Source organism: Sorex araneus, chromosome X (genome assembly GCF_027595985.1).
Source record: "Sorex araneus isolate mSorAra2 chromosome X, mSorAra2.pri, whole genome shotgun sequence".
Classification (NCBI taxonomy): Eukaryota; Metazoa; Chordata; class Mammalia; order Eulipotyphla; family Soricidae; genus Sorex; species Sorex araneus.
The window spans coordinates 242,698,883-242,718,122 of NC_073313.1; the positions used below are offsets into that span (position 1 = coordinate 242,698,883).

General features: G+C 37.8%; 1 protein-coding gene across 1 annotated transcript in view; it reads right to left on the minus strand.

Moving 5' to 3' along the window:
- The window catches only part of ACADL (acyl-CoA dehydrogenase long chain), a 46,312-nt gene that overhangs the window by 2,056 nt on the left and 25,016 nt on the right, over nt 1-19,240 (minus strand). Inside the window, exons 9-10 of the mRNA XM_055121842.1 lie at nt 8,822-8,949; nt 6,117-6,203 (exon numbers count right to left, since the gene is read on the minus strand). Coding sequence (XP_054977817.1) covers nt 6,117-6,203; nt 8,822-8,949 — 215 coding nt within the window. The remainder of the gene's footprint in view (nt 1-6,116; nt 6,204-8,821; nt 8,950-19,240) is intronic.

The following is a 19,240-nucleotide window of genomic DNA, read 5'->3' on the forward strand; positions in this document are numbered from 1 at the left end:
TAAATCTCGCCTTTCATTTACCTACAAATCTAGCAAATAAGACTGAAATAAATTTATATGCTTAGGATCAGTCATTTAAAAACAAAAATATACACATATAAAATAAAACATAAAATAAGTACAGCATTTATTTTATGAAACCAATACAAAGCTACACATACACACATACCCATACTATGACTTAAACGTAGGATATGAGATACAACTAGAAAGACTTTCTTTTCTATCAAATGAGTCTTTACACTATATACACATATATATAGTATTGTATGTCTAAATTACTTAAAATATTATTTTGTATTCTGTTTATCTTTTTTTTTTTTTTGCTTTTGCTTTTGGGTCATACCCAGCAATGCTCAGGGGTCACTCCTGGCTCTGCACTCAAGAATTACGCCTGGCAGTGCTTGGGATGCTGGGAATTGAACCCAGGTCGGTCATGTGCAAGGCAAATGCCCTACCTGCTGTGCTATCACTCTAACCCCCCCCCCCATTCTGTTTATCTTATAAAATGTTCCTTCTCTGTATCTTTGGGGAGAAAATAGTCCAATTTAAAAGTTCATAGAATCTTTGAACTAAAAAATTGGCCAATAAAGAGATAATTATTCTTGAAAAGAAACAGTCTTCTCAAATTGAAACCCATACTTTCAAATAGCCACCAAACCACTATTTGCTGACTGCTGACGGGGAAGAACTGCAGCAGACAAGAGACCAAGACTTAGACCATATCATAATCTTGGACCATAGAGATGGTTGACTCCCTTTTACCTAATGCCTTCCTTAAAATCCAAACAAACACTGACCCAATAGATGTTGACTTCTCAACCGTAGTTGTGAGAACCTAGTAGACAAATAAAAATATTCAGTACCATCTTTTTCTTATAGCATTACAAATATTGTGCATGAGATGGATGAATACTATGAAGAAAACAGGAAAATGAAAAGAAAAAATTCCAATAATTATTTAACTTTTGCTAGCATAATACATAATTCTGACTTTATGAGTATACAAAGATGAAAACTAAATCTGCTTTAAATAAGGCTGATGGGGGCTGGAGCAATGTGGGTAGGTAGCACAGTGGGTAGGGCATTTGCCTTGCATGCAGCCAACCCAGGTTCGATTCCCATCATCCTATATGGTTCGACGAGCACCGCCAGGAGTCATTCCTGAGTGCAGAGCCAGGAGTAACCCCTGAGCATCGCCAGGTGTGACCCAAAAAGGAATAAATAAATAAATAAATAAATAAATAAATAAATAAATAAGGCCTATGCCTTATTATGTGAGGTAGTTCAGAAAAAACATAGTAAAATTCAAGTCCTCGGACTAACTAAAAATAAATAAATGAGAAAAATTACTTAGCTATTTCATGTCTACATTTTCATGGAAATGGAAAAGCCCTAGTTTTTCCTGAAGTTCATAAACTAAGGACTCCTGTGATTAAAGCTTTCTGAGCTACTCAATGGCACAGCAAAAAAATATCTGTGCAGGAGTTTCTGTTATCAATGTATTTAAGTAAAGCTTATATTTTCCTTATTAAGAACCAAAATAATTCAAATATCTCCAATTAGGCTTGCCAAAACAAAGCTGAAAGTCAGTTTGGATATGTGTTTGTTAGATTTTTCCCTTTAGATACTGAGCATTTGGATTAGAATTAGAAAACATTTATAAAACATAATAACATTTTGACTAGGGGCTGGAGCGACAGCACAGCGAGTAGGGCGTTTGCCTTGAACGCGGCCAACCCAGGTTTGAATTCTCCGTCCCTCTCAGAGAGTGCGACAAGCTACCAAGAGTATCCCGCCTGCACGGCAGAGCCTGGCAAACTACCTGTGGTGTATTCAATATGCCAAAAACAGTAACAACAAGTCTCACAATGGAGACGTTATTGGTGCCCGCTCGAGCAAACTGATGAACAATGGGACGACAGTGCTATGACAGTGTGCTTAAAATTTATAGAGGATATAAAGATGCTCAATGGGCTGGATGGGCTTTGTTTTGTAGGGATCCTGGATGCAACCCTTGGCACCATACAGATCCTTGAATTTACCCTGATGGTGGTGGTGGTATGTGTACAAGTTCTGTACTAAACACCAAACATCTCAATTCTATAATGCTATATTTCCAAAAATGCAACAGAAAGATGGCAAGAAATAAGGGGTATAAACAGGGGTCCCACTCATTGGCCAGGTGCTATCTCGAGGCCTCTCAACCTCGCTGATGGCACAGCTGGTCAACACCAGACTGAATTTTATTCTCCACTGTAACAGATCCTTGAGAATTCCAGCCACTCCTAAAAAATAACTGAGCTGGTGGGGCAGGGTGGGGGTGGAGGGGTGGGGAGAGAGGTCTTCAATTTTCAGGAGCAGACAAATAGACCCCAATTCTCCAAGTCCACATCTGAGTGCTAAAAAGCAGTGATAACTCTACAGACAGAAAGCATCCTCTGGAGCTCCCCAAACTGATCAAGTTAGCCCAGAGTGTCCACTGTCTGCTGTCCGCCTTTGCTGTCCCTGTGTCCAGCAGACTCTATTTCCTGCCAGCCCTGGGATACATGCTCTGATGTCCACTGGGAACAAAAAGCCACAGGTCAGTTCTGACGCCTCCTCCCCTCCCACACACACTCTCAGCACAGGTTTCCTAAGCTATGTCCAGGTCAGTGTGATCAAGGTTTTATAGTGGTTGCTGAGCACTGGTGACCTTGAGCACATGGGTGCTGGCCAGACTTGCTTGAACTTGACTCAGAGGTACCCCAGGGGACTTGCTAATTCCAACCCCTGGTCACTGCCCAGGCCCTTGAAACAGTGTGAGTCAGCCCCAGGCATGCTCAACCTGGAAGGTATAGCTGGTGCCAGGGAATCATGATTGCAAACTCCCAGTTCCTGCCCAGGCCTGCTCAAACTCAGAACTACATCCAGAGCCAGGCATCTGTGTCTGAATTTCCCAGCTGGCACTCAGAACCGTATGAACAGGTCCTCCATCTCCTGCCTAAGCTCTTGTGGAACACCACACATAATGGGAGTAAGAACTCACCAATCAAATGAATCAAGAAATTGGCGTGCAAATAACTCCCACCACAGAACTACACAAGCTACCTGAAGAAGACTTCAAAGCCACTGTAATGATGCTCACTAAAATCACAAGGATGGAAGAGAACTTCAACAAAAACAAAGAGTATAAGAGAAGTTTAAGAAAAGTCTAAATAGAAATCATCACTGTCACTGTCATTTGCTTCAGTGGGCACCAGTAACGCCTCCATTGTGAGACTTGTTACTGTTTTTGGCATATCAAATACACCATGGGTAGCTTGCCCGGCTCTGCCGTGTGGGCGAGACACTCTCAGTAGCTTGCCAGGGTCTCTGAGAAGGGCGGAGGAATCGAACCCGGGTTGGTGGTGTACAAGGCACCCGCTGTGCTATCGCTCCAGCCCCAAATAGAAATTATAGTTAAGAAATATAGTATATGAATTGAAAAAATACAATAGAAAGGTATGAAAGGAGAATTAAAGAAGACAAAAATGAAGTAAGTAAACTTGAAAGTAATTCAGTAGAAACCAAGCAAAAAGACCAGCTTTAAAGAAGAATTAAAAACGAGATAACATATGAGCTATGCATCATAGTATCAAGAAGAACATTTCATATTACATGTGTTCCAAAAGTAGAGAAAATGGGCAGAATTCTTATTTAAAAAAATAATATCCAAGAATGCCCAAGCTGAAAAAAGAGTTAGACACCAAGATCCTGGACACTCAGAGATTTCCATTCTGAATAGAATAAAGTCAAACAGATGTACACAAAGATGTGTTGTAATCAAATTGGCAATTATCAAGGATAAAGAAAAAAATCCTAAAAGCAGCAAGTGGGAAGTAAAAGTGACATGGAAGGGGATTCTCCATAAGACCTCCCTAAGCAGATTTCTCTGCAAAAATTCTACAAGTAATAAGAAAGTGTACGTGCCTAGAGAGATAGTACAGGGGTTAAAACACTTCCGTGCACCCAAGTGACCCTGTTCTGACTCTCTAGCCCTGTATAATGGTCTCCTGTGCATTCCTAAACACAGAACCAGAGGTACGTTCTGAGCAGTGATGATAGTGGTCCCCCCGTAAGAAACAAAAACAGATGGAAGTGGTATGGTAAATAAAAAGTGATGAAAGGAAAAGGTCTACAAAAATATTCTACTCAGCTAGGTTATTTATCACTCAGATATGAAGCAGGAATACAGAGCTTTTCAGATAACTAGCAGTTAAAGAAACTCCACTGGCCTTCCATTAATACTTTAGGGATTTCTTTCTATAAAAGAACCCTACTCGGAAAAGTACAATAACTTAAAAACATGTTAAAAAATTATGAGGATTACAAATTTATTGTCGAATTTACTGATTCTTTCCTTGTCATCTCTGTTCTATTAAGTTTAGAGATTTTAAATTTCAGATTTTGTTCTTCCCTGTTCAAAAATTACATTCAGCTATTTTAAATTTAACTATTATGTATATATATATATGTATGTATTTAGCTCTTTTTTTTTTCCATTTTGGGTCACACCCAGCGATGCTCAGGAGTTACTCCTGGCTCTGCACTCAGGAGTTACTTCTGGCAGTGCTTGGGGGACTATATAGGATGCCAGGTATTGAACCCAGGTTGGCCGCATGCAAGGCAAACACCTTACTCACTGTACTATCGCTCCGGCCCCTGTATTTAGCTCTTTTAAAATGTATCACAGTTCTCTATTGATAAAGAATATTTTAGAGCATCTATTTAACCTATTTTGTTACAGTAGTTTGTAGTTTAGTAAGTTAATTTCACCCAAAAGTTTAATTTTTAAAAAATGTATTTATCTTTGGGTTTATAGCTACACCCAGCAGTGCTCAGTAGCTACTCCTGGCTCTGGGCTCAGAGATCATTCCTGACAGTGCTCAGCAGGGGAGGTACATGTGGTAACAGAATAGAACAGGGGTCAGCCCCAAGCAGAGGAAGGGCCTAATCTCTGTGCCCCATTCCAAGCTTTTAAATTTATGTTTGTAGTAATTGTTATGGTTCTTTTATTATTTGGGGATAGTCTTTAGTGAAACATTTAATTTTATCTCTGAATCATTCGCTTGTCTTCTTGGGTTGTGTGTGTGTGTGTGTGTGTGTGTGTGTGTGTGTCCTTTTAGCCTTGTTAGAAGTTTATCAATTTTACTGAGCTTTCAAAAACATTTTGGCTTCCTTCTTTCCTCTATTTCACTTATTTTCTCTATTTTATTGAGCTCTGCTCTTTCATTTTCTCTTTCATATTTCAGCTTATTGTACTCTTCTAGGTTCTTGAGGTAGAAACATATTATCTTGTGCTTTTTTCTTTTTACATATTTTTTTAATTTGAATTTTTGGCCAACCTCTGGTGTTTAGAGCTACTCCTGGCTCCTTGCTTTGGGATTCCCTTTTGGCAGTGCTGGAGATCAAACTCAGGCCCTCCACCTAAAGTCAGTACTCAGTCCACTGAGCTATCTCTGGCCCTGGAATATGCCTTTTAAAAAATATAAGCATTTTGGGGCTGGAGCGATAGCACGGCGGATAGGGTGTCTGCCTTGCATGCGGTTGATCCGGGTCCCCTGAGCACCACTAGGAGTAATTTCTGAGTGCAGAGCCAGGAGTAATCCCTGAGCATCGCTGAGTGTGACCCAAAAAGGAAAAAAAAATATATATATATATAAGCATTTTTATCACAGTTTTATCTCTAAATACACCATTCAATATATTTCAAAATATCTAATTCTTTATGGAAATTTTTTTCTATTCTTATTCCTATTCATGGAATAGGAATTATTATTTATTATCTGGAACATTCTGCATTCTGTTACATTTTCCTGTTATTGACTTACACTTTCATTCTATTTAGGCCAGAGAATATACTTTGAATGAGCTAAATTATTTTTTAAAAATTAAAAAAATATACTAAATCTTTATGATGAACCTTATGTTAAATCCTAACGATAAAGTTATGTACATCTGATATGTACACTCTACAGATCAAAAATGCAAAGATTTTGTACCTCCTTGATTCTCTCTATACACAACACATATACAAAAAATAAATTTTGTCTTTTCTTCACATCATCCCATGATGTGAACCCAACCATACTTACTTTGCAATTGGATATTCCCACATGTATCCCCAACCTCCGTGGAGCTGAACACAGTCATAAGCGACACTGTTTTGCAAATCAGATGCCCTAGATAACAAAAAAGAGAAAAAACAGAAAAATGAACATTTAAAATGGATTTTCATGTAATTCCTCACAGTCAGGAAGCAACTTCTTTATCTCTAAATACACCATTATTTAAATGTATATATTTATCTAATATTTTAAAGTATCATAATTTTTCAAACAGGCATATTCACCAGTATGCCAGAAGATGGCTATATATTACACCTCTCAAGAGTACTTTTAATAACAAATAGTTTCATTATCAATTTTATTTTTGATTTGTTTTTATTAAGGGTGGAAACCTTAAACTACGCTTTGGCTACTTTTGGTCTAAAAATAATCTGTAGCACTGTAGCACTGTTATCCAGTTGTTCATCCATTTGCTTGAGCGGGCACCAGTAACGTTTCCATTGTGAAACTTGTTACTGTTTTTGCCATATCAAATATGCCATGGGTAGCTTGCCAGGCTCTGCTGTGCAGGTGGGATACTCTCGGTAGCTTGCTGGGTTCTCTGAGAGGGACAGAGGAATCGAACCCAGGTGGGCTGCATGCAAGGCAAACGCCCTACCCACTGTGCTATCGCTCCAGTCAAAATAATCTAACGATAACTTTTTATTTTTTAATTTCATTTTTAAATTTTTACTTTTATCTTTTATTTTTATTTTTATTGAACCACCATGAGACACAATTACAAAGCTTTCACATTTGAGTTTCATCATACAATGATGGAACACCCGTTCATCCACCAGTGCACATTTTCCACCACCAATGTCCCTGTATCCACCCCCTTCCATCCAACCTTGCCCCTGCCTCTATGGCAGCCAATTTCCCCCCTCTCTTCTTTTGGGCATTATGATTTGCAATATAGTTCCTGAGAGATCTAGAAATAACTTGAATTTGGCATACATCATATGTATTTTCTATATAATCTGAATTCACTATACAGTTATACAGTCATCTATTCCCATCTACCTTTGTCTTTTTTTTTTCCCATTTTTCCTCCAAAAGTTTACTTTTTTTTTTGTTTTTTTTTCCTTTTTTTTTCAAAAGTTTACTTCTTAACCAAAGGTTACCATTCTACATTTCAGTCACCATGAAAACATTTTTATTTAAGAAACAAACTAAAACAGGAGTGAAATCTTAGAGTGTAAACTAAGATAATGTCATCAAATAAGAAAATTATTATTAAAGATCATTTGAAAATTATTCTTTTTGGAGTCTAAGTACATTAATATGAAGTACTCAAATAATCTTTTATTATTCTACCATAACAATTTTAACTATCATTGCAATTCACAATGCAACAGATATTTATCTTACATAAAAACATTATTTTAATTAAAAATTCTTTTCGACTTATCTTTAAATTATGATAAACTTACAACAAAGGCAAGCATAGACACATTTTCCTACTTTAAATAATTTTTAACAAAAGCCATAGGACATGTGAAGAAAAGTACATCAACAATATAATGATTAACAGACAGGACGGGTGAAGGAATAATATTTGGAATTCTGTAAGTGTATTTGGCATGCATTTCAGTGAAATATCTACTAGGCTATAATAACTTTCTTTCTTCGCTTCAATAGGAAATACTAGCAGTATATAAACCTGGTGTTTCAAAAAACACAATGAGGTCAATGGCTATCCAAACATCTTTCCAAAAATATCTTATCTAAATATTTCTTGTGTTTTTTTCCACTAGGCAAATACATTTCTATAAATGTAAATGTGAAAATCTCTTCCTCCAAAGTGCCTGCTAAGTTCATATGACTTCTCAACATGGCAATAATATTATTTTGGAGGCATTACATAAAGCATGGTTGTACATATTTCCCATTTCACTTCTGACTGAACTGAGAACAAGTTAATGAATAATGACAGGAATTTTTTCTAGGTTACTTTTGGCCTAATGAGATGTGAGAATGCTTGTTTTTAAAATAGAGAAACCAATCCTACTTTCCAGAATCTAATTTAAACTATATTCTTGCATTTTGAAATATACAAGAGAACTTTATCTAATTAACTAATCTTTACACCATTGCAAATCATCTTGAATATAAGTAAAAGTCTTTCATAAACTTAATAGGACATTTTCTCCTTTCACTTAATAAAACATGTGCAATTTTTAATTGGACAGTCAATTGTTTTGTATGAAAAGATGCAAAAAGTGATAAAAATTCTTTGGAATTTCTTTGAAATTTGAAAAACACTCTTAGTGGAAAATTCTGTTCAATGTTAACCCAGAGATAAATTTAATGATAGTTACTGATGAAAAGACTTAGGAACCTAGCTCAGGAACCCCAAGTTCTACTCTCTCATTTTCAGCCTCACTATACTGCTACCGAACTGATAATATGAAGCTAAGCTATTACTGAAATAAACCAATCCATCATCCTACTACCATCCCTTAATTCATTTTGAAAGACAAGTTAAAAGTTAATTACCAACCTGGGTAATTTTTAGCACTTTATAAATAGGCTTAATAGAACCTTTCAGCATTTTTTCAAAAGCTGGTTCTTACTGTTAGTTTTCATTTACACAACTTTCTTCCTTTAAAAGTCTCAAAGGTTGAGTTTAGGGCTGGCAGAATTCCATAACAGTCTGGGCAAACACATTTTAATTACTGTAGCGAGCATACCAGTATTTCGCCATGGAAGCAGAGGCAGAGTCCAGTCGTTTATTCTCATGCAGCTGGAGACAGCTGTCCACAAAAGCTCTGGTTACACAAATGTTCGTTTTTAATTCTGCTAGTTTATGCTGCACCGTCTTGCATGTAAAGGAAAGAAAAGAAAGTGTATTATTTTGAATCACCTTGCACATAAAACATTACATAATCAGAGATCTTTAGCGCTTAAACACAGTGGAATTACTTTTCTTTTCTAAAAACAGAGACAAATTTAAGTAACTTAAATTTAAAATCCTCTATATTTTTGTGCTATGGGACATGCACGGAAAGATGAAAAAAGTGATAAATAAAATCTCACATTTTAGATTCTAAAATTCAGATCATTTAGGAAAACTTCCTGGAGAAATAAAACCAGCATGATTCAGAGGGTGAGCACCATCTTGTGGTACTGCAGTAGAAAGTAGTTCATTTCCTCCGGATTCTAGAGCAATACATTTTTCTCTATTAATTAAGGTCAACTTCTCTATTCTGTTTCCTTGTCTTAAAGTAAAATAATAAGATGAAAAGATGGAGGGAAAAACCTTAAAAATATTTATGACACTAGCTTTATTATTGCAAAGTATTTAGACCTGAAGATGGCAATAGTAGAATAAGTTAGAGCACTCAAGAGTTAAAAGTCCAGGAACGGAGAGATAGTAGAGAAGATAAAACAACTGTCATACATGGGAGTCTTAGGTTTGATCCCCAGCACTATTTTGGGTCTCCTGAATACTGCCAGGAGTGACTCTTGGCCACAGAACCAGGAATAAGTCTGAGCGCTTCCAAGTGTGGTTCCAAACAAGCAAACAAATGAAAAGGCACTCCCCTCAACTTCTTCCACATTCCGCTTCCTCCATCTATTTATCCTAGTAGCTTATCTAGCAAACATCTATTTTTAAAAATCTTGGTTTTCTTCGGACTGGAGCGATAGCACAGCAGGTAGGGCATTTGCCTTGCACGCGGCCAACCCGGGTTCGATTCCTCAGTCCCTCTTGAAGAGCCCTGCAAGCTAACCGAGAGTATCCCGCCCACACAGCAGAGCCTGGCAAGTCCCCGTGGCGTATTCGATATGCCAAAAACAGTAACAAGTCTCAAAATGCAGACATTACTGGTGCCCATGCAAGCAAATCGATGAACAACAGAATGATAGTGCTAAAATATAGTTTTCTTTTATTTAAATTTTTATTGATTGAGATTCTATGAGATTCTATGGTTTACAATACTGCTAATAATGGTTTCTCACATACACAATTCCAACATTGCACCATCACCAATGTTCTTACCTCCCTCCCCCAAAGACCTCAAGGAACTTCCCTTTTAACCCCCCAACCCCCAGACTGAATCGAAACATAGCAGGCTTGGTTCTCCTGTTATGTTTAAGAGCCACATATGAAAGAGATCACTCTATTTCTATCCCTTTCTTTCTGACTGATTTAACTCAACATGATGCCCTCTTGTGTCATCCATGTTGCTGCAAATTGCATGATTTTGTCCTTTCTTAAAGGTGCATAATATTTTGTTGTTTTTATATACCATGCTCAAGGCCACTCTCCACACGTTTGGACAAGCCTCACACATGAAGGAACCGCAGAGGAACCCAGGTGTGTGGGACTCAGGGCTGAGATATCTAAGGCTGCTCAGATAGGGACTGGGTCTCTTCCACCCAGATTCCCCATTTTCCAGTAGCTAGGCAGTCACACCCAAAAACTGCCCCCAGGCGCCGTGTAATCCCATCAATGGCCAACATCCAGAGACTATGGAACCAAGCTCCCGGAAGTTCTCCCTCTTGGAGAACCTGGTAAGCTGCCGAGAGTTTCCTGCCCACATGGGAGAGCCGGGTAAGCTCCCCGTGGTGTACTCATATGCCAAATACCGTAACAATGATGGATCTTATTTCCCTGACCCTGAGGAGCCTCTAATGAGGCACCATTGGGTAGGACGAGTAAAGAGAGGCTGCTAAAATCTCAGGGCTAGGATGAATGGAGACATTACTGGGCCTGCTTGAGCAAATAGATGATCAGTGGGATGACAGTGATACAGTGATATATACCATAACTTCTTGATCCATTCATCCATAGTTGGGCATTTGGGTTGTTTCTATATTTCAGTTATTGTGCTAAGTTCAGTGATAAAAATAGATCTACATATATTCTTTCAAAATTCATGTTTTTGTGTTTGGTGATAGATGCTAAGGAGTGAAATCACTGGGTCTTATGGTAGTTCACTTCTATTTTCGAGAACAATATTCCATGCTGGTTTTTTCCACATGAAACTGTTGATGTTAACATGCCTAAATATTCCTCCTGCTTGCCATAAACAAGCAATAGACCTTGTCAATCTTTCTTTTTAAAAATTCCTCATTTGTTATCACATTAATCAAAATTTATTGCATTCTTACTCTTGGATCTCACACCTCAAACTAAATCTTAACTATTCTTTAGGGGACTGTTTGTATTCTAAATATTGACTTTTCACCTCTATAGCCTCCCAAAAAACACTCACCTTTTAGGCTCAAGGCCTGAGCCTTGTTAGCAGGCTCTGTCTTCCTCATTGAAATCCAGATATAAACCTTTTTTGGTCATTCTGTTGTGTAATTTCTGACTGATAAAATTCACTGTAGTAAAATATATGGAACTGATACAAGTGGTGCAGTGACCCTCAAGAAATTAAATGCACCAAGTGCAAATTCATAACTGAGTCTTTCTTTTTTATTTTATATTTTTGGATTTTTGGTCCTGACTGTGCTCAGAGCTTACTCCTGGTTCTGCAGTCTGAGTTTATTTCTGGAGGGCCTGGAGGACCATATGGGGTGTTGGGGTTGATTCCGGGTTGGCAGCATGTAACTGAATATTGGGACAGAGCTTTTAGGAATCAAATTCACAGGAGGTTGATCCTTTTTTACTGGCTATAGCAATTTTCAAGCCACAAAAGCAGGCCTTTTGGGATCACTATGGTGGGGTAAGTTTTAGTACTTTTTATTTCTAGAAGAGTAGAAATATGTTTAAAAATTTCTAGGATAGGACCAGACACAAACAAGGTGTACCAGTGAAGGAAAACCTTTAAGAACGACATCTGACAATGGGTTAGTATCCAAGATGGATAAAGCACTCATAGAACTTAACAACAACAACAAAATAATCAATTCTATAAAAATGGACATGAAAGAAACAGAACATTCCTCAGATAAAATAAGTAAATGGCCAAAAGGTATATGAAAAAAATGCCCTGCATCACTTCAGGGAAATAAAAATCAAAACAGTCTCACAGTAGGAGACTGGCAACATCAAAAAGAACAAGAACCAGTGTTTTTGTGGATTTTGGGGAGATGAAACCTACATTCACAGCTGGTAGGAATGTTGACTGGTTCAGTCTTTATAGAAAACCTAAAAAAACTAGGAATTGAGCTTCCAGATGATCCAGCAATTCTACTTTTCGGCATCTATCCACATGGATCCAAAAACTCTAACCAGAAAAGATATTTACATTCCCATGTTCATTGCAACACTATTTCACTGTATCACTGTCATCCCATTGGCTCAGCAATTTCCTCGAGCGGGCACCAGTAATGTCTCCATTGTGAGACTTGTTACCGTTTTTGGCATATCAAATACACCACGAGTAGCTTGCAACACTATTTATAATAGCAAAAATCTGTAATCAAAAAAAGTGCTCAAGAACATATAACTGGATAAAGAAGCTATTTACATACTCAAGGTGGAATACTACTTGGTTGTAAGGAAAGATGAAGTCATGCAATTTCATGATACATGAATGGACCTGGAGAATATTATGCTGAGTGAAGTTAGTCAAAAGTAGAAGGACAGACAAGAGTGATCTCCTTCATATGTGGGATACAAAAAAAAATCACAGGAAATAACAAATTACCAGAGGCAGAAACTGAGAGCAGGTCTTTAGTAGGAAGGTTACCATGGCAGGTGGAATATGTGTGTGAGAATAAAATGGAGGAAAAACGGTGGGGGAAAAGGTGGACAGATTTAGATACTCTAGTGGAGAATGTGGTGTTAGAATATTTTATGCATGAAATCCTACCATTGACAGTATTATAAATCACAGTGCCTAAAATAAAATTAATTTGAAAAAACTCATTAAAGAACAGATTTTTCACAGGTCAGTCAAAATAACTATTGTGTTGGTGAAACACCCAAATGACCACTTTCCCCTTGACTTTGGCTCTACCTTACCCTATTCTAGAATCAGACAATATGACTTCTGGCACCTAATGGTTCCAAACATCAAACAGGAGGAGGAAGGCTATCATGCCTTTTCCACCTCTATAACCTGACTTCTTAGTCAGAACATATTAAATATTCTTCTCTCCACCCTTTCTCTCTTCTCTCTTAGTCTCTCTTGCAGTGCTAGGGATCAAACTCAGGGTCCCATACACACAAAGCTCTACAACTGAGTCACATTCCAGTCATCCCTCCCTCTCATTCTCTGCCTTATTTTTCTGTATTTCTTTTTATTCTTTTATACTTAATTTGGCCAAACCATATATCCAAGTTTACTCAGAAAATATAAGAATGGAACAAAGAAATAAAAAATGTGGAGAGGGGCCAGAGATACAGTACAGCAGCTAACACCTGTGTCTTACACATGGGTGACCCAAGCTAGATTCCCATATAATATAATACACCCCATATAATTCCCGAGGCATCACAATGAGTTTTTCCTGTGCACCATTGGGTGTGGCCCCAAAAACAAACAAAAGGAAATAGAAAATGTTTTTTTTAATATGCCATCAGGCTACACTTGCATGTGACAGGGACGAATGGAGATGTTACTGGCGTCCACTCGAGCAAATTGAAGAACAACAGGATGACAGTGATACAGTGATACAGTGAAAACAGATTAAGTATGCATATCCACATATATGTGGATCTACCTCACCTGTATCACCTGCCGTCCCATTGTTCATCGCCTGGCCACCCACCTATGAGATGGTTGGACTTCTTCGTCAAGACCCTGAACTAACAGTTTGATGCTCTTCATGTTCCTGGAGTGAGCAGACGCCATTGGGCCACACTAGCACGTGGATATACATACATAAAGAAAATTCCTGAAACTGAATTCTAAGAATTCTCATGGCTTACATCAGTGACACCCTCTATGACACTCAGCTTGATAAATAAAGGAAAATCTGAAAGCCTAAGGTACTTTTGTCCCTGTACCTTGATAGCACAGTCAAGATTATATGCACTACTTACAAAATGAAAGAATCAAGATCTCTAAACCGACCCTTGCACACAAAAGCATGTGAGTATTGGGGGCTTCCAGAAGCTGAAGTGAAATTTCTGACAAAGTAGGGTTTGTTTCAAATTCTTTATCAGTACATTCACTGAGGCTCATATGCTTCAAAGAATAATGCCTCTAAAAAACATAATTTACTTTTAGAGGATAATAGGAGTAAATGTTAACATATTCTTGGTGTGAAGTTGAGTATCACTAAACATATTTGATCTTTGCTCTTCATTGCAGGCATAGAAAAAGTATTGTTTTAAGAAAGTATTCTCTAGTTGATGGCAGCTAATAATTATATCACATGTTATTTGCAAGGTCCTTTTTCTCAATGATTACCGTGCTTATAGAAGTATGTTTCAACATTCATTAATGATTGCTAACAGATAGTAAATTAATTAGTGTTTAAAAGAGCACCTAGTTACTAAGTATACTGACAGAATCTCAGAGCTTTGAATCAAAAATCTCTTAGGATCATGAAATTATGAAATCAGAAGACACACTGAGAAGTTATCAAGTCCAGTATTTCATTTTAATGACACCATTAGTTCCCTAATCCATTATGATTCAAATATGGAATATAACACGTTAGATTTGCTATCTCATTTAATAAATATTAAATTAATCCAACACTCTAGGTGTTAGGACGTGGACATTTCCTACATGGAGGCACGTAAGGAAAAATGCTATATTTCCACTCGCTTATTTTTTTTAATTTAATTGTTTTAATTGAATCACCATGAGATACACAGTTACAAAGCTGTTCATAATCAAGATAGAGTTTCATTAATACCGTGTTCTAGCACTCATCCCTCTACCAGTGTACATTCCCCACCACCAATGTCCCCAGTTTCGCTCCTGCCACCCCTCCACCTCCCCACCCCCCACCCAACCTGTCTCTGTGGCTGGCACTTTCCTTCTTTCTTTCTCTTTCTCTCCTTTTGGGCATTATGGTTTGCAATACCGGTACTGAGAGGTTCTAATGTTTGTTCCTTTACCTACTTTCACCACGCAGTTCTTATCCAGAGTTGTCATTTCCAAATCTCTTTGCCCTTTTTTTTTTTTTATCTTTTCCCAAATATTTTATGTACCTTTAGAATCAAGAGAATATATCACACAGGAAATGAGGTGTGTGTGTGTGTGTGTGTGTGTGTGTGTGTGTGCAAGTTTTATTTACTTTAAACTTTTAGGTAGTAAAACTAATATATGGTTAAGTGTGTAGGTTCTGGAATTAGAAACTCTTTGTAATCCTGAGCGCATTACTTAACCTCTCTCTGTCTGAATGATGAGGATATTATATTTATAATTTTTGTAAAGAGTGCAAGATTCTCATTACCATAGTGCCTGGAAATAGGTGTTATGCAGTCAATAATCATTATTATGATACTATTCAATATCTGAATTTTAATGTTTTATTGTCTAGTCAATTGAAATCACAAAATGCCATCAATTATGGAGAGTGTGGATGAAAATTCTATAGTTGTTGAAACCTAATTACGGCAGATTTCCATCCCAAAAGAAAATAATTTTTGTGAAATATATTCAAATGGTCAGAAAAACTCCAAGTGTTACAAATTCAGAGGAAACAAGAAGAGAAAATGAATTATGTATGAATACAATTTTATGAAGTACAACAAAGTGGGTAGGGCATTTGCCTCACGTGGCCGACTTGGGTTCGATTCCTCTGTCCCTCTCAGAGAGCCCAGCAAGCTACTGAGAGTATCCCACCTGCATGGCAGAGCCTGGCAAGCTACCCTCGGCCAATTCAATATGCTAAAAACAATAACTAGTCTCACAATGGAGATGTTAATGGTGCCTGCTCAATCAAACAGATGAACAACGGGATGACAGTGCCACAGTGCTACAATACAAAATTTGAAGGTCTTCTATTTCAATTTAATAGGTAGAACCATACTGCACCTAGCTTCAGTATAAAAAGTTTAGCCACATACTGCTCATTCATTGTCTTTGAATATTCCCATACTATATATAAAAATATTCAAGGATAATTATTAATATAACAATAAAGATTATAAAAACATTTCAGAACTCTCAACATGTACACTTATTAGAAAAACAGCACTACTCATACAATAACATATTGGTGGAAGCAGGATGCGACTGCCACCTAGTGAAATTTTACTGAATTACCTTTGAAAGAAGGCAAATGGAACTTGCCTGGAAAAGTATTAAAACACAAACTAGCTATCTTTTTTAAAGTAGATAAATAGTAAGAAAAATGTAAACATGTGTCTGTATGTGTTAAGTATGCTATAAGGACATGTTTAAGATTCTGAGTGATACAGAAAATCTGTGTCCTATTTAGTTATCTTTGTTGTAATTTAATACAAATTTCATAAACACAGAAACAGTTTTTCAAGGGGGTATAAATGTATCTATTTGCTTCGCTATTTATAGTATCTATAGTATGGTTAACAGGTATAAGGTTCTTAATAAACATTTCTGATTTCAAAAACATGAGACAGTTAAAAGCAAATGACACAAATTCCACTTTGAGTATAGTTACAAAAGTCCATATTGTTAGGAGCCAAAGGTGGGCATTTCTGAGTCATACCTATCAAATTACCTGTGAGTACACAGCCTTTAAGAGATAATCAATACATATTTAGTCAGTGTAACAAAAAAGAATAAATCATGTGTGTTTCACAGTGGGAGAGTTGGCGTTTTGAATGAGACAACTAGCTGCTATTCAAAGCTATCTCTGAATTACAGGATGCTCATAACTTTGACCTCTGAGGCACTAAATACCATTTACACTCCCAGTTGCTGTGCACCTTCCTTCCTGACATTTAGAAGTCTCTGGGAGAAGAGGGAAGTCATTACAAATCACTCATCTGGAGAGAGAAAGTACAGGGTTTATGGTGTTTGCCTGGCATGCAGCCAACAAGGGTTCAAATCCTCCACACCACATGACATCAGCAGTGGTCACTACTGAGCAAAGAAGCAGGAATAGCTCCTAAGCACACAGAGTGTGGCCCAGCACTCCTTTCTCCCCAGGGAACAATAAACCAATGTGTATAAATCAGTGACACATACATGAAGGGAATATAAAATATAGCATCGTTGGTTTTTAAAGAAATCACAATATGGACAAGTCATATCATATCTTAAAATCTCTTTCTCATTTAACTAACACTATTAGAAGACATTAGAACATAGATTTCAGGTGTGCGTGATTACAAATCAACATGTGTGTATGCAATGTGTTTTCTTCAGTGTGTACTCATTTTTATAAATTCAAAATTGTTTTTAGATCTGTAAGTAAGCAACAATGCAAAGAAGTATTTCCAGGTTGTAAGAAGTTTGCTGAAGAGCTGGCAAAAGGTTTTCAAAGAGCAATGGAATACATCCAGATCAGGATTAAGAGACTAAACAAACAAATATCATTGCTAACTTTAATAACTGCTTAATTTGCTGGGCAATAGTCTCAGTACTATGTGCGTATTATCTCCTCTAATCATCATAGTAACTCTATGAGAAGATACTTATACCATTTACATCTTACAAGTCAACCCATCAGAGTTAACAAAAATTGCATAGACAGTAAGTGAAGGAGAAGCCATGGCAGAGGAGGTAAGACAGTAAGAAAAAGGTTGAGAACAGAGGCCTAGACCAGCATTCTTTAACACTTTGATGGCTGATGAACAGGACCTGTCTGCACACTGGCTCACAGACCAGCAATTATAACCCAGGAGATAGACTATTGGTTTGCAACCTTTCTACTACGGAAGATAGCTGAACACCCCTGGCCACAGAGATTCAAGTAGTAGTGCCAGAATTTCAACCCCACCTGAATTTAGCACTTCTAGAATTTCAGTCTTGAAAAGTTACCCAAGAATTTCATCTCTCCTTCTCTCTTTACAAAACCTTTGAAGTCATTCTACTTAAAAATTTCCTGTTAGTGAGTGGGAGACTATCACCCAAGAACTGTAGAAATAAGTACCAGGAGGTTGACTCCATGGCTTCGAGGCTGGCCTCACGTTCCGGGGAAAGGTCAACTCAGAGAAGCGATCACCAACTACATTGTAGTCGAAGGCCATGTGGGGGAAGGGAGTTGCGGGCTGAATGAGGGCTAGAGACTGAGCACAGCGGCCACTCAACACCTTTATTGCAAACCACAACAGCTAATTAGAGAGAGAGAACAGAAGGGAATGCCTTGCCACAGTGGCAGGGTGGGGTGGGGGGGAGATGGGATTGGGGAGGGTGGGAGGGACGCTGGGTTTACGGGTGGTGGAGAATGGGCACTGGTGAAGGGATGGGTTCCCGAACTTTGTATGAGGGAAGTATAAGCACAAAAGTGTATAAATCTGTAACTGTACCCTCACGGTGATTCTCTAATTAAAAATAAATAAAATTAAAAAAAAAATTTCCTGTTAGAGGGACAGCCATAGAATGACTGTACTCATTTATGGAATAGAAAATAACATAATATGAGACTAACACCCAAAGGCAGTAGAGGCAAGGGCTCCATGGTTGGCTCCACGGTTAGAAGCATCGCTCCATGATTGGAAGCCTGCCTCATGAGCGGGGGGTAGAAGGCAGCTGGGATAGAGAAGGGATCACTGAGTCAATGATGGTCGGAGGGATCACTCAGGATGAGAGATGTGTGCTGAAAGTAGATAAAGGACCAAACATGATGACCTCTCAGTATCTGTACTGCAAACCATAATGCCCCACAGTAGAGAGAGAGTAAGAAAGAAATTGTTTGCCATAGAGGCAGGGGTTGGGGTGGAGTGGGGGTGGTGGGAGGGATACTGGGGACACTGGTGGTGGAGAATGCACATTGATGCAAGGACAGGTGTTTGATCATTGTATGACTGAAATTCAATCATGAAAGCTTTGTAACTGTATCTCAGTGATTCAATAAAAATTTTTTCTAGTAGATTTTAAAATCTAGGTTTTATTGCTGGTAAAAATATTTTACCAATTTAGTGGTGCACTGTTAATAAGCTCTACCTTCATTTAAGCACTAGCGAGTATAAGATTCTGTTGGCATATTCAGTTGCCATAATAAATTCTGAAAACCCTTTGAAGTCCTTGGCAAGATTGAATCCTAATCAAACAGGCTGGCAAGCTCACTATATTTCTCTCGTTCATTCTCTCACAACTGAAGAG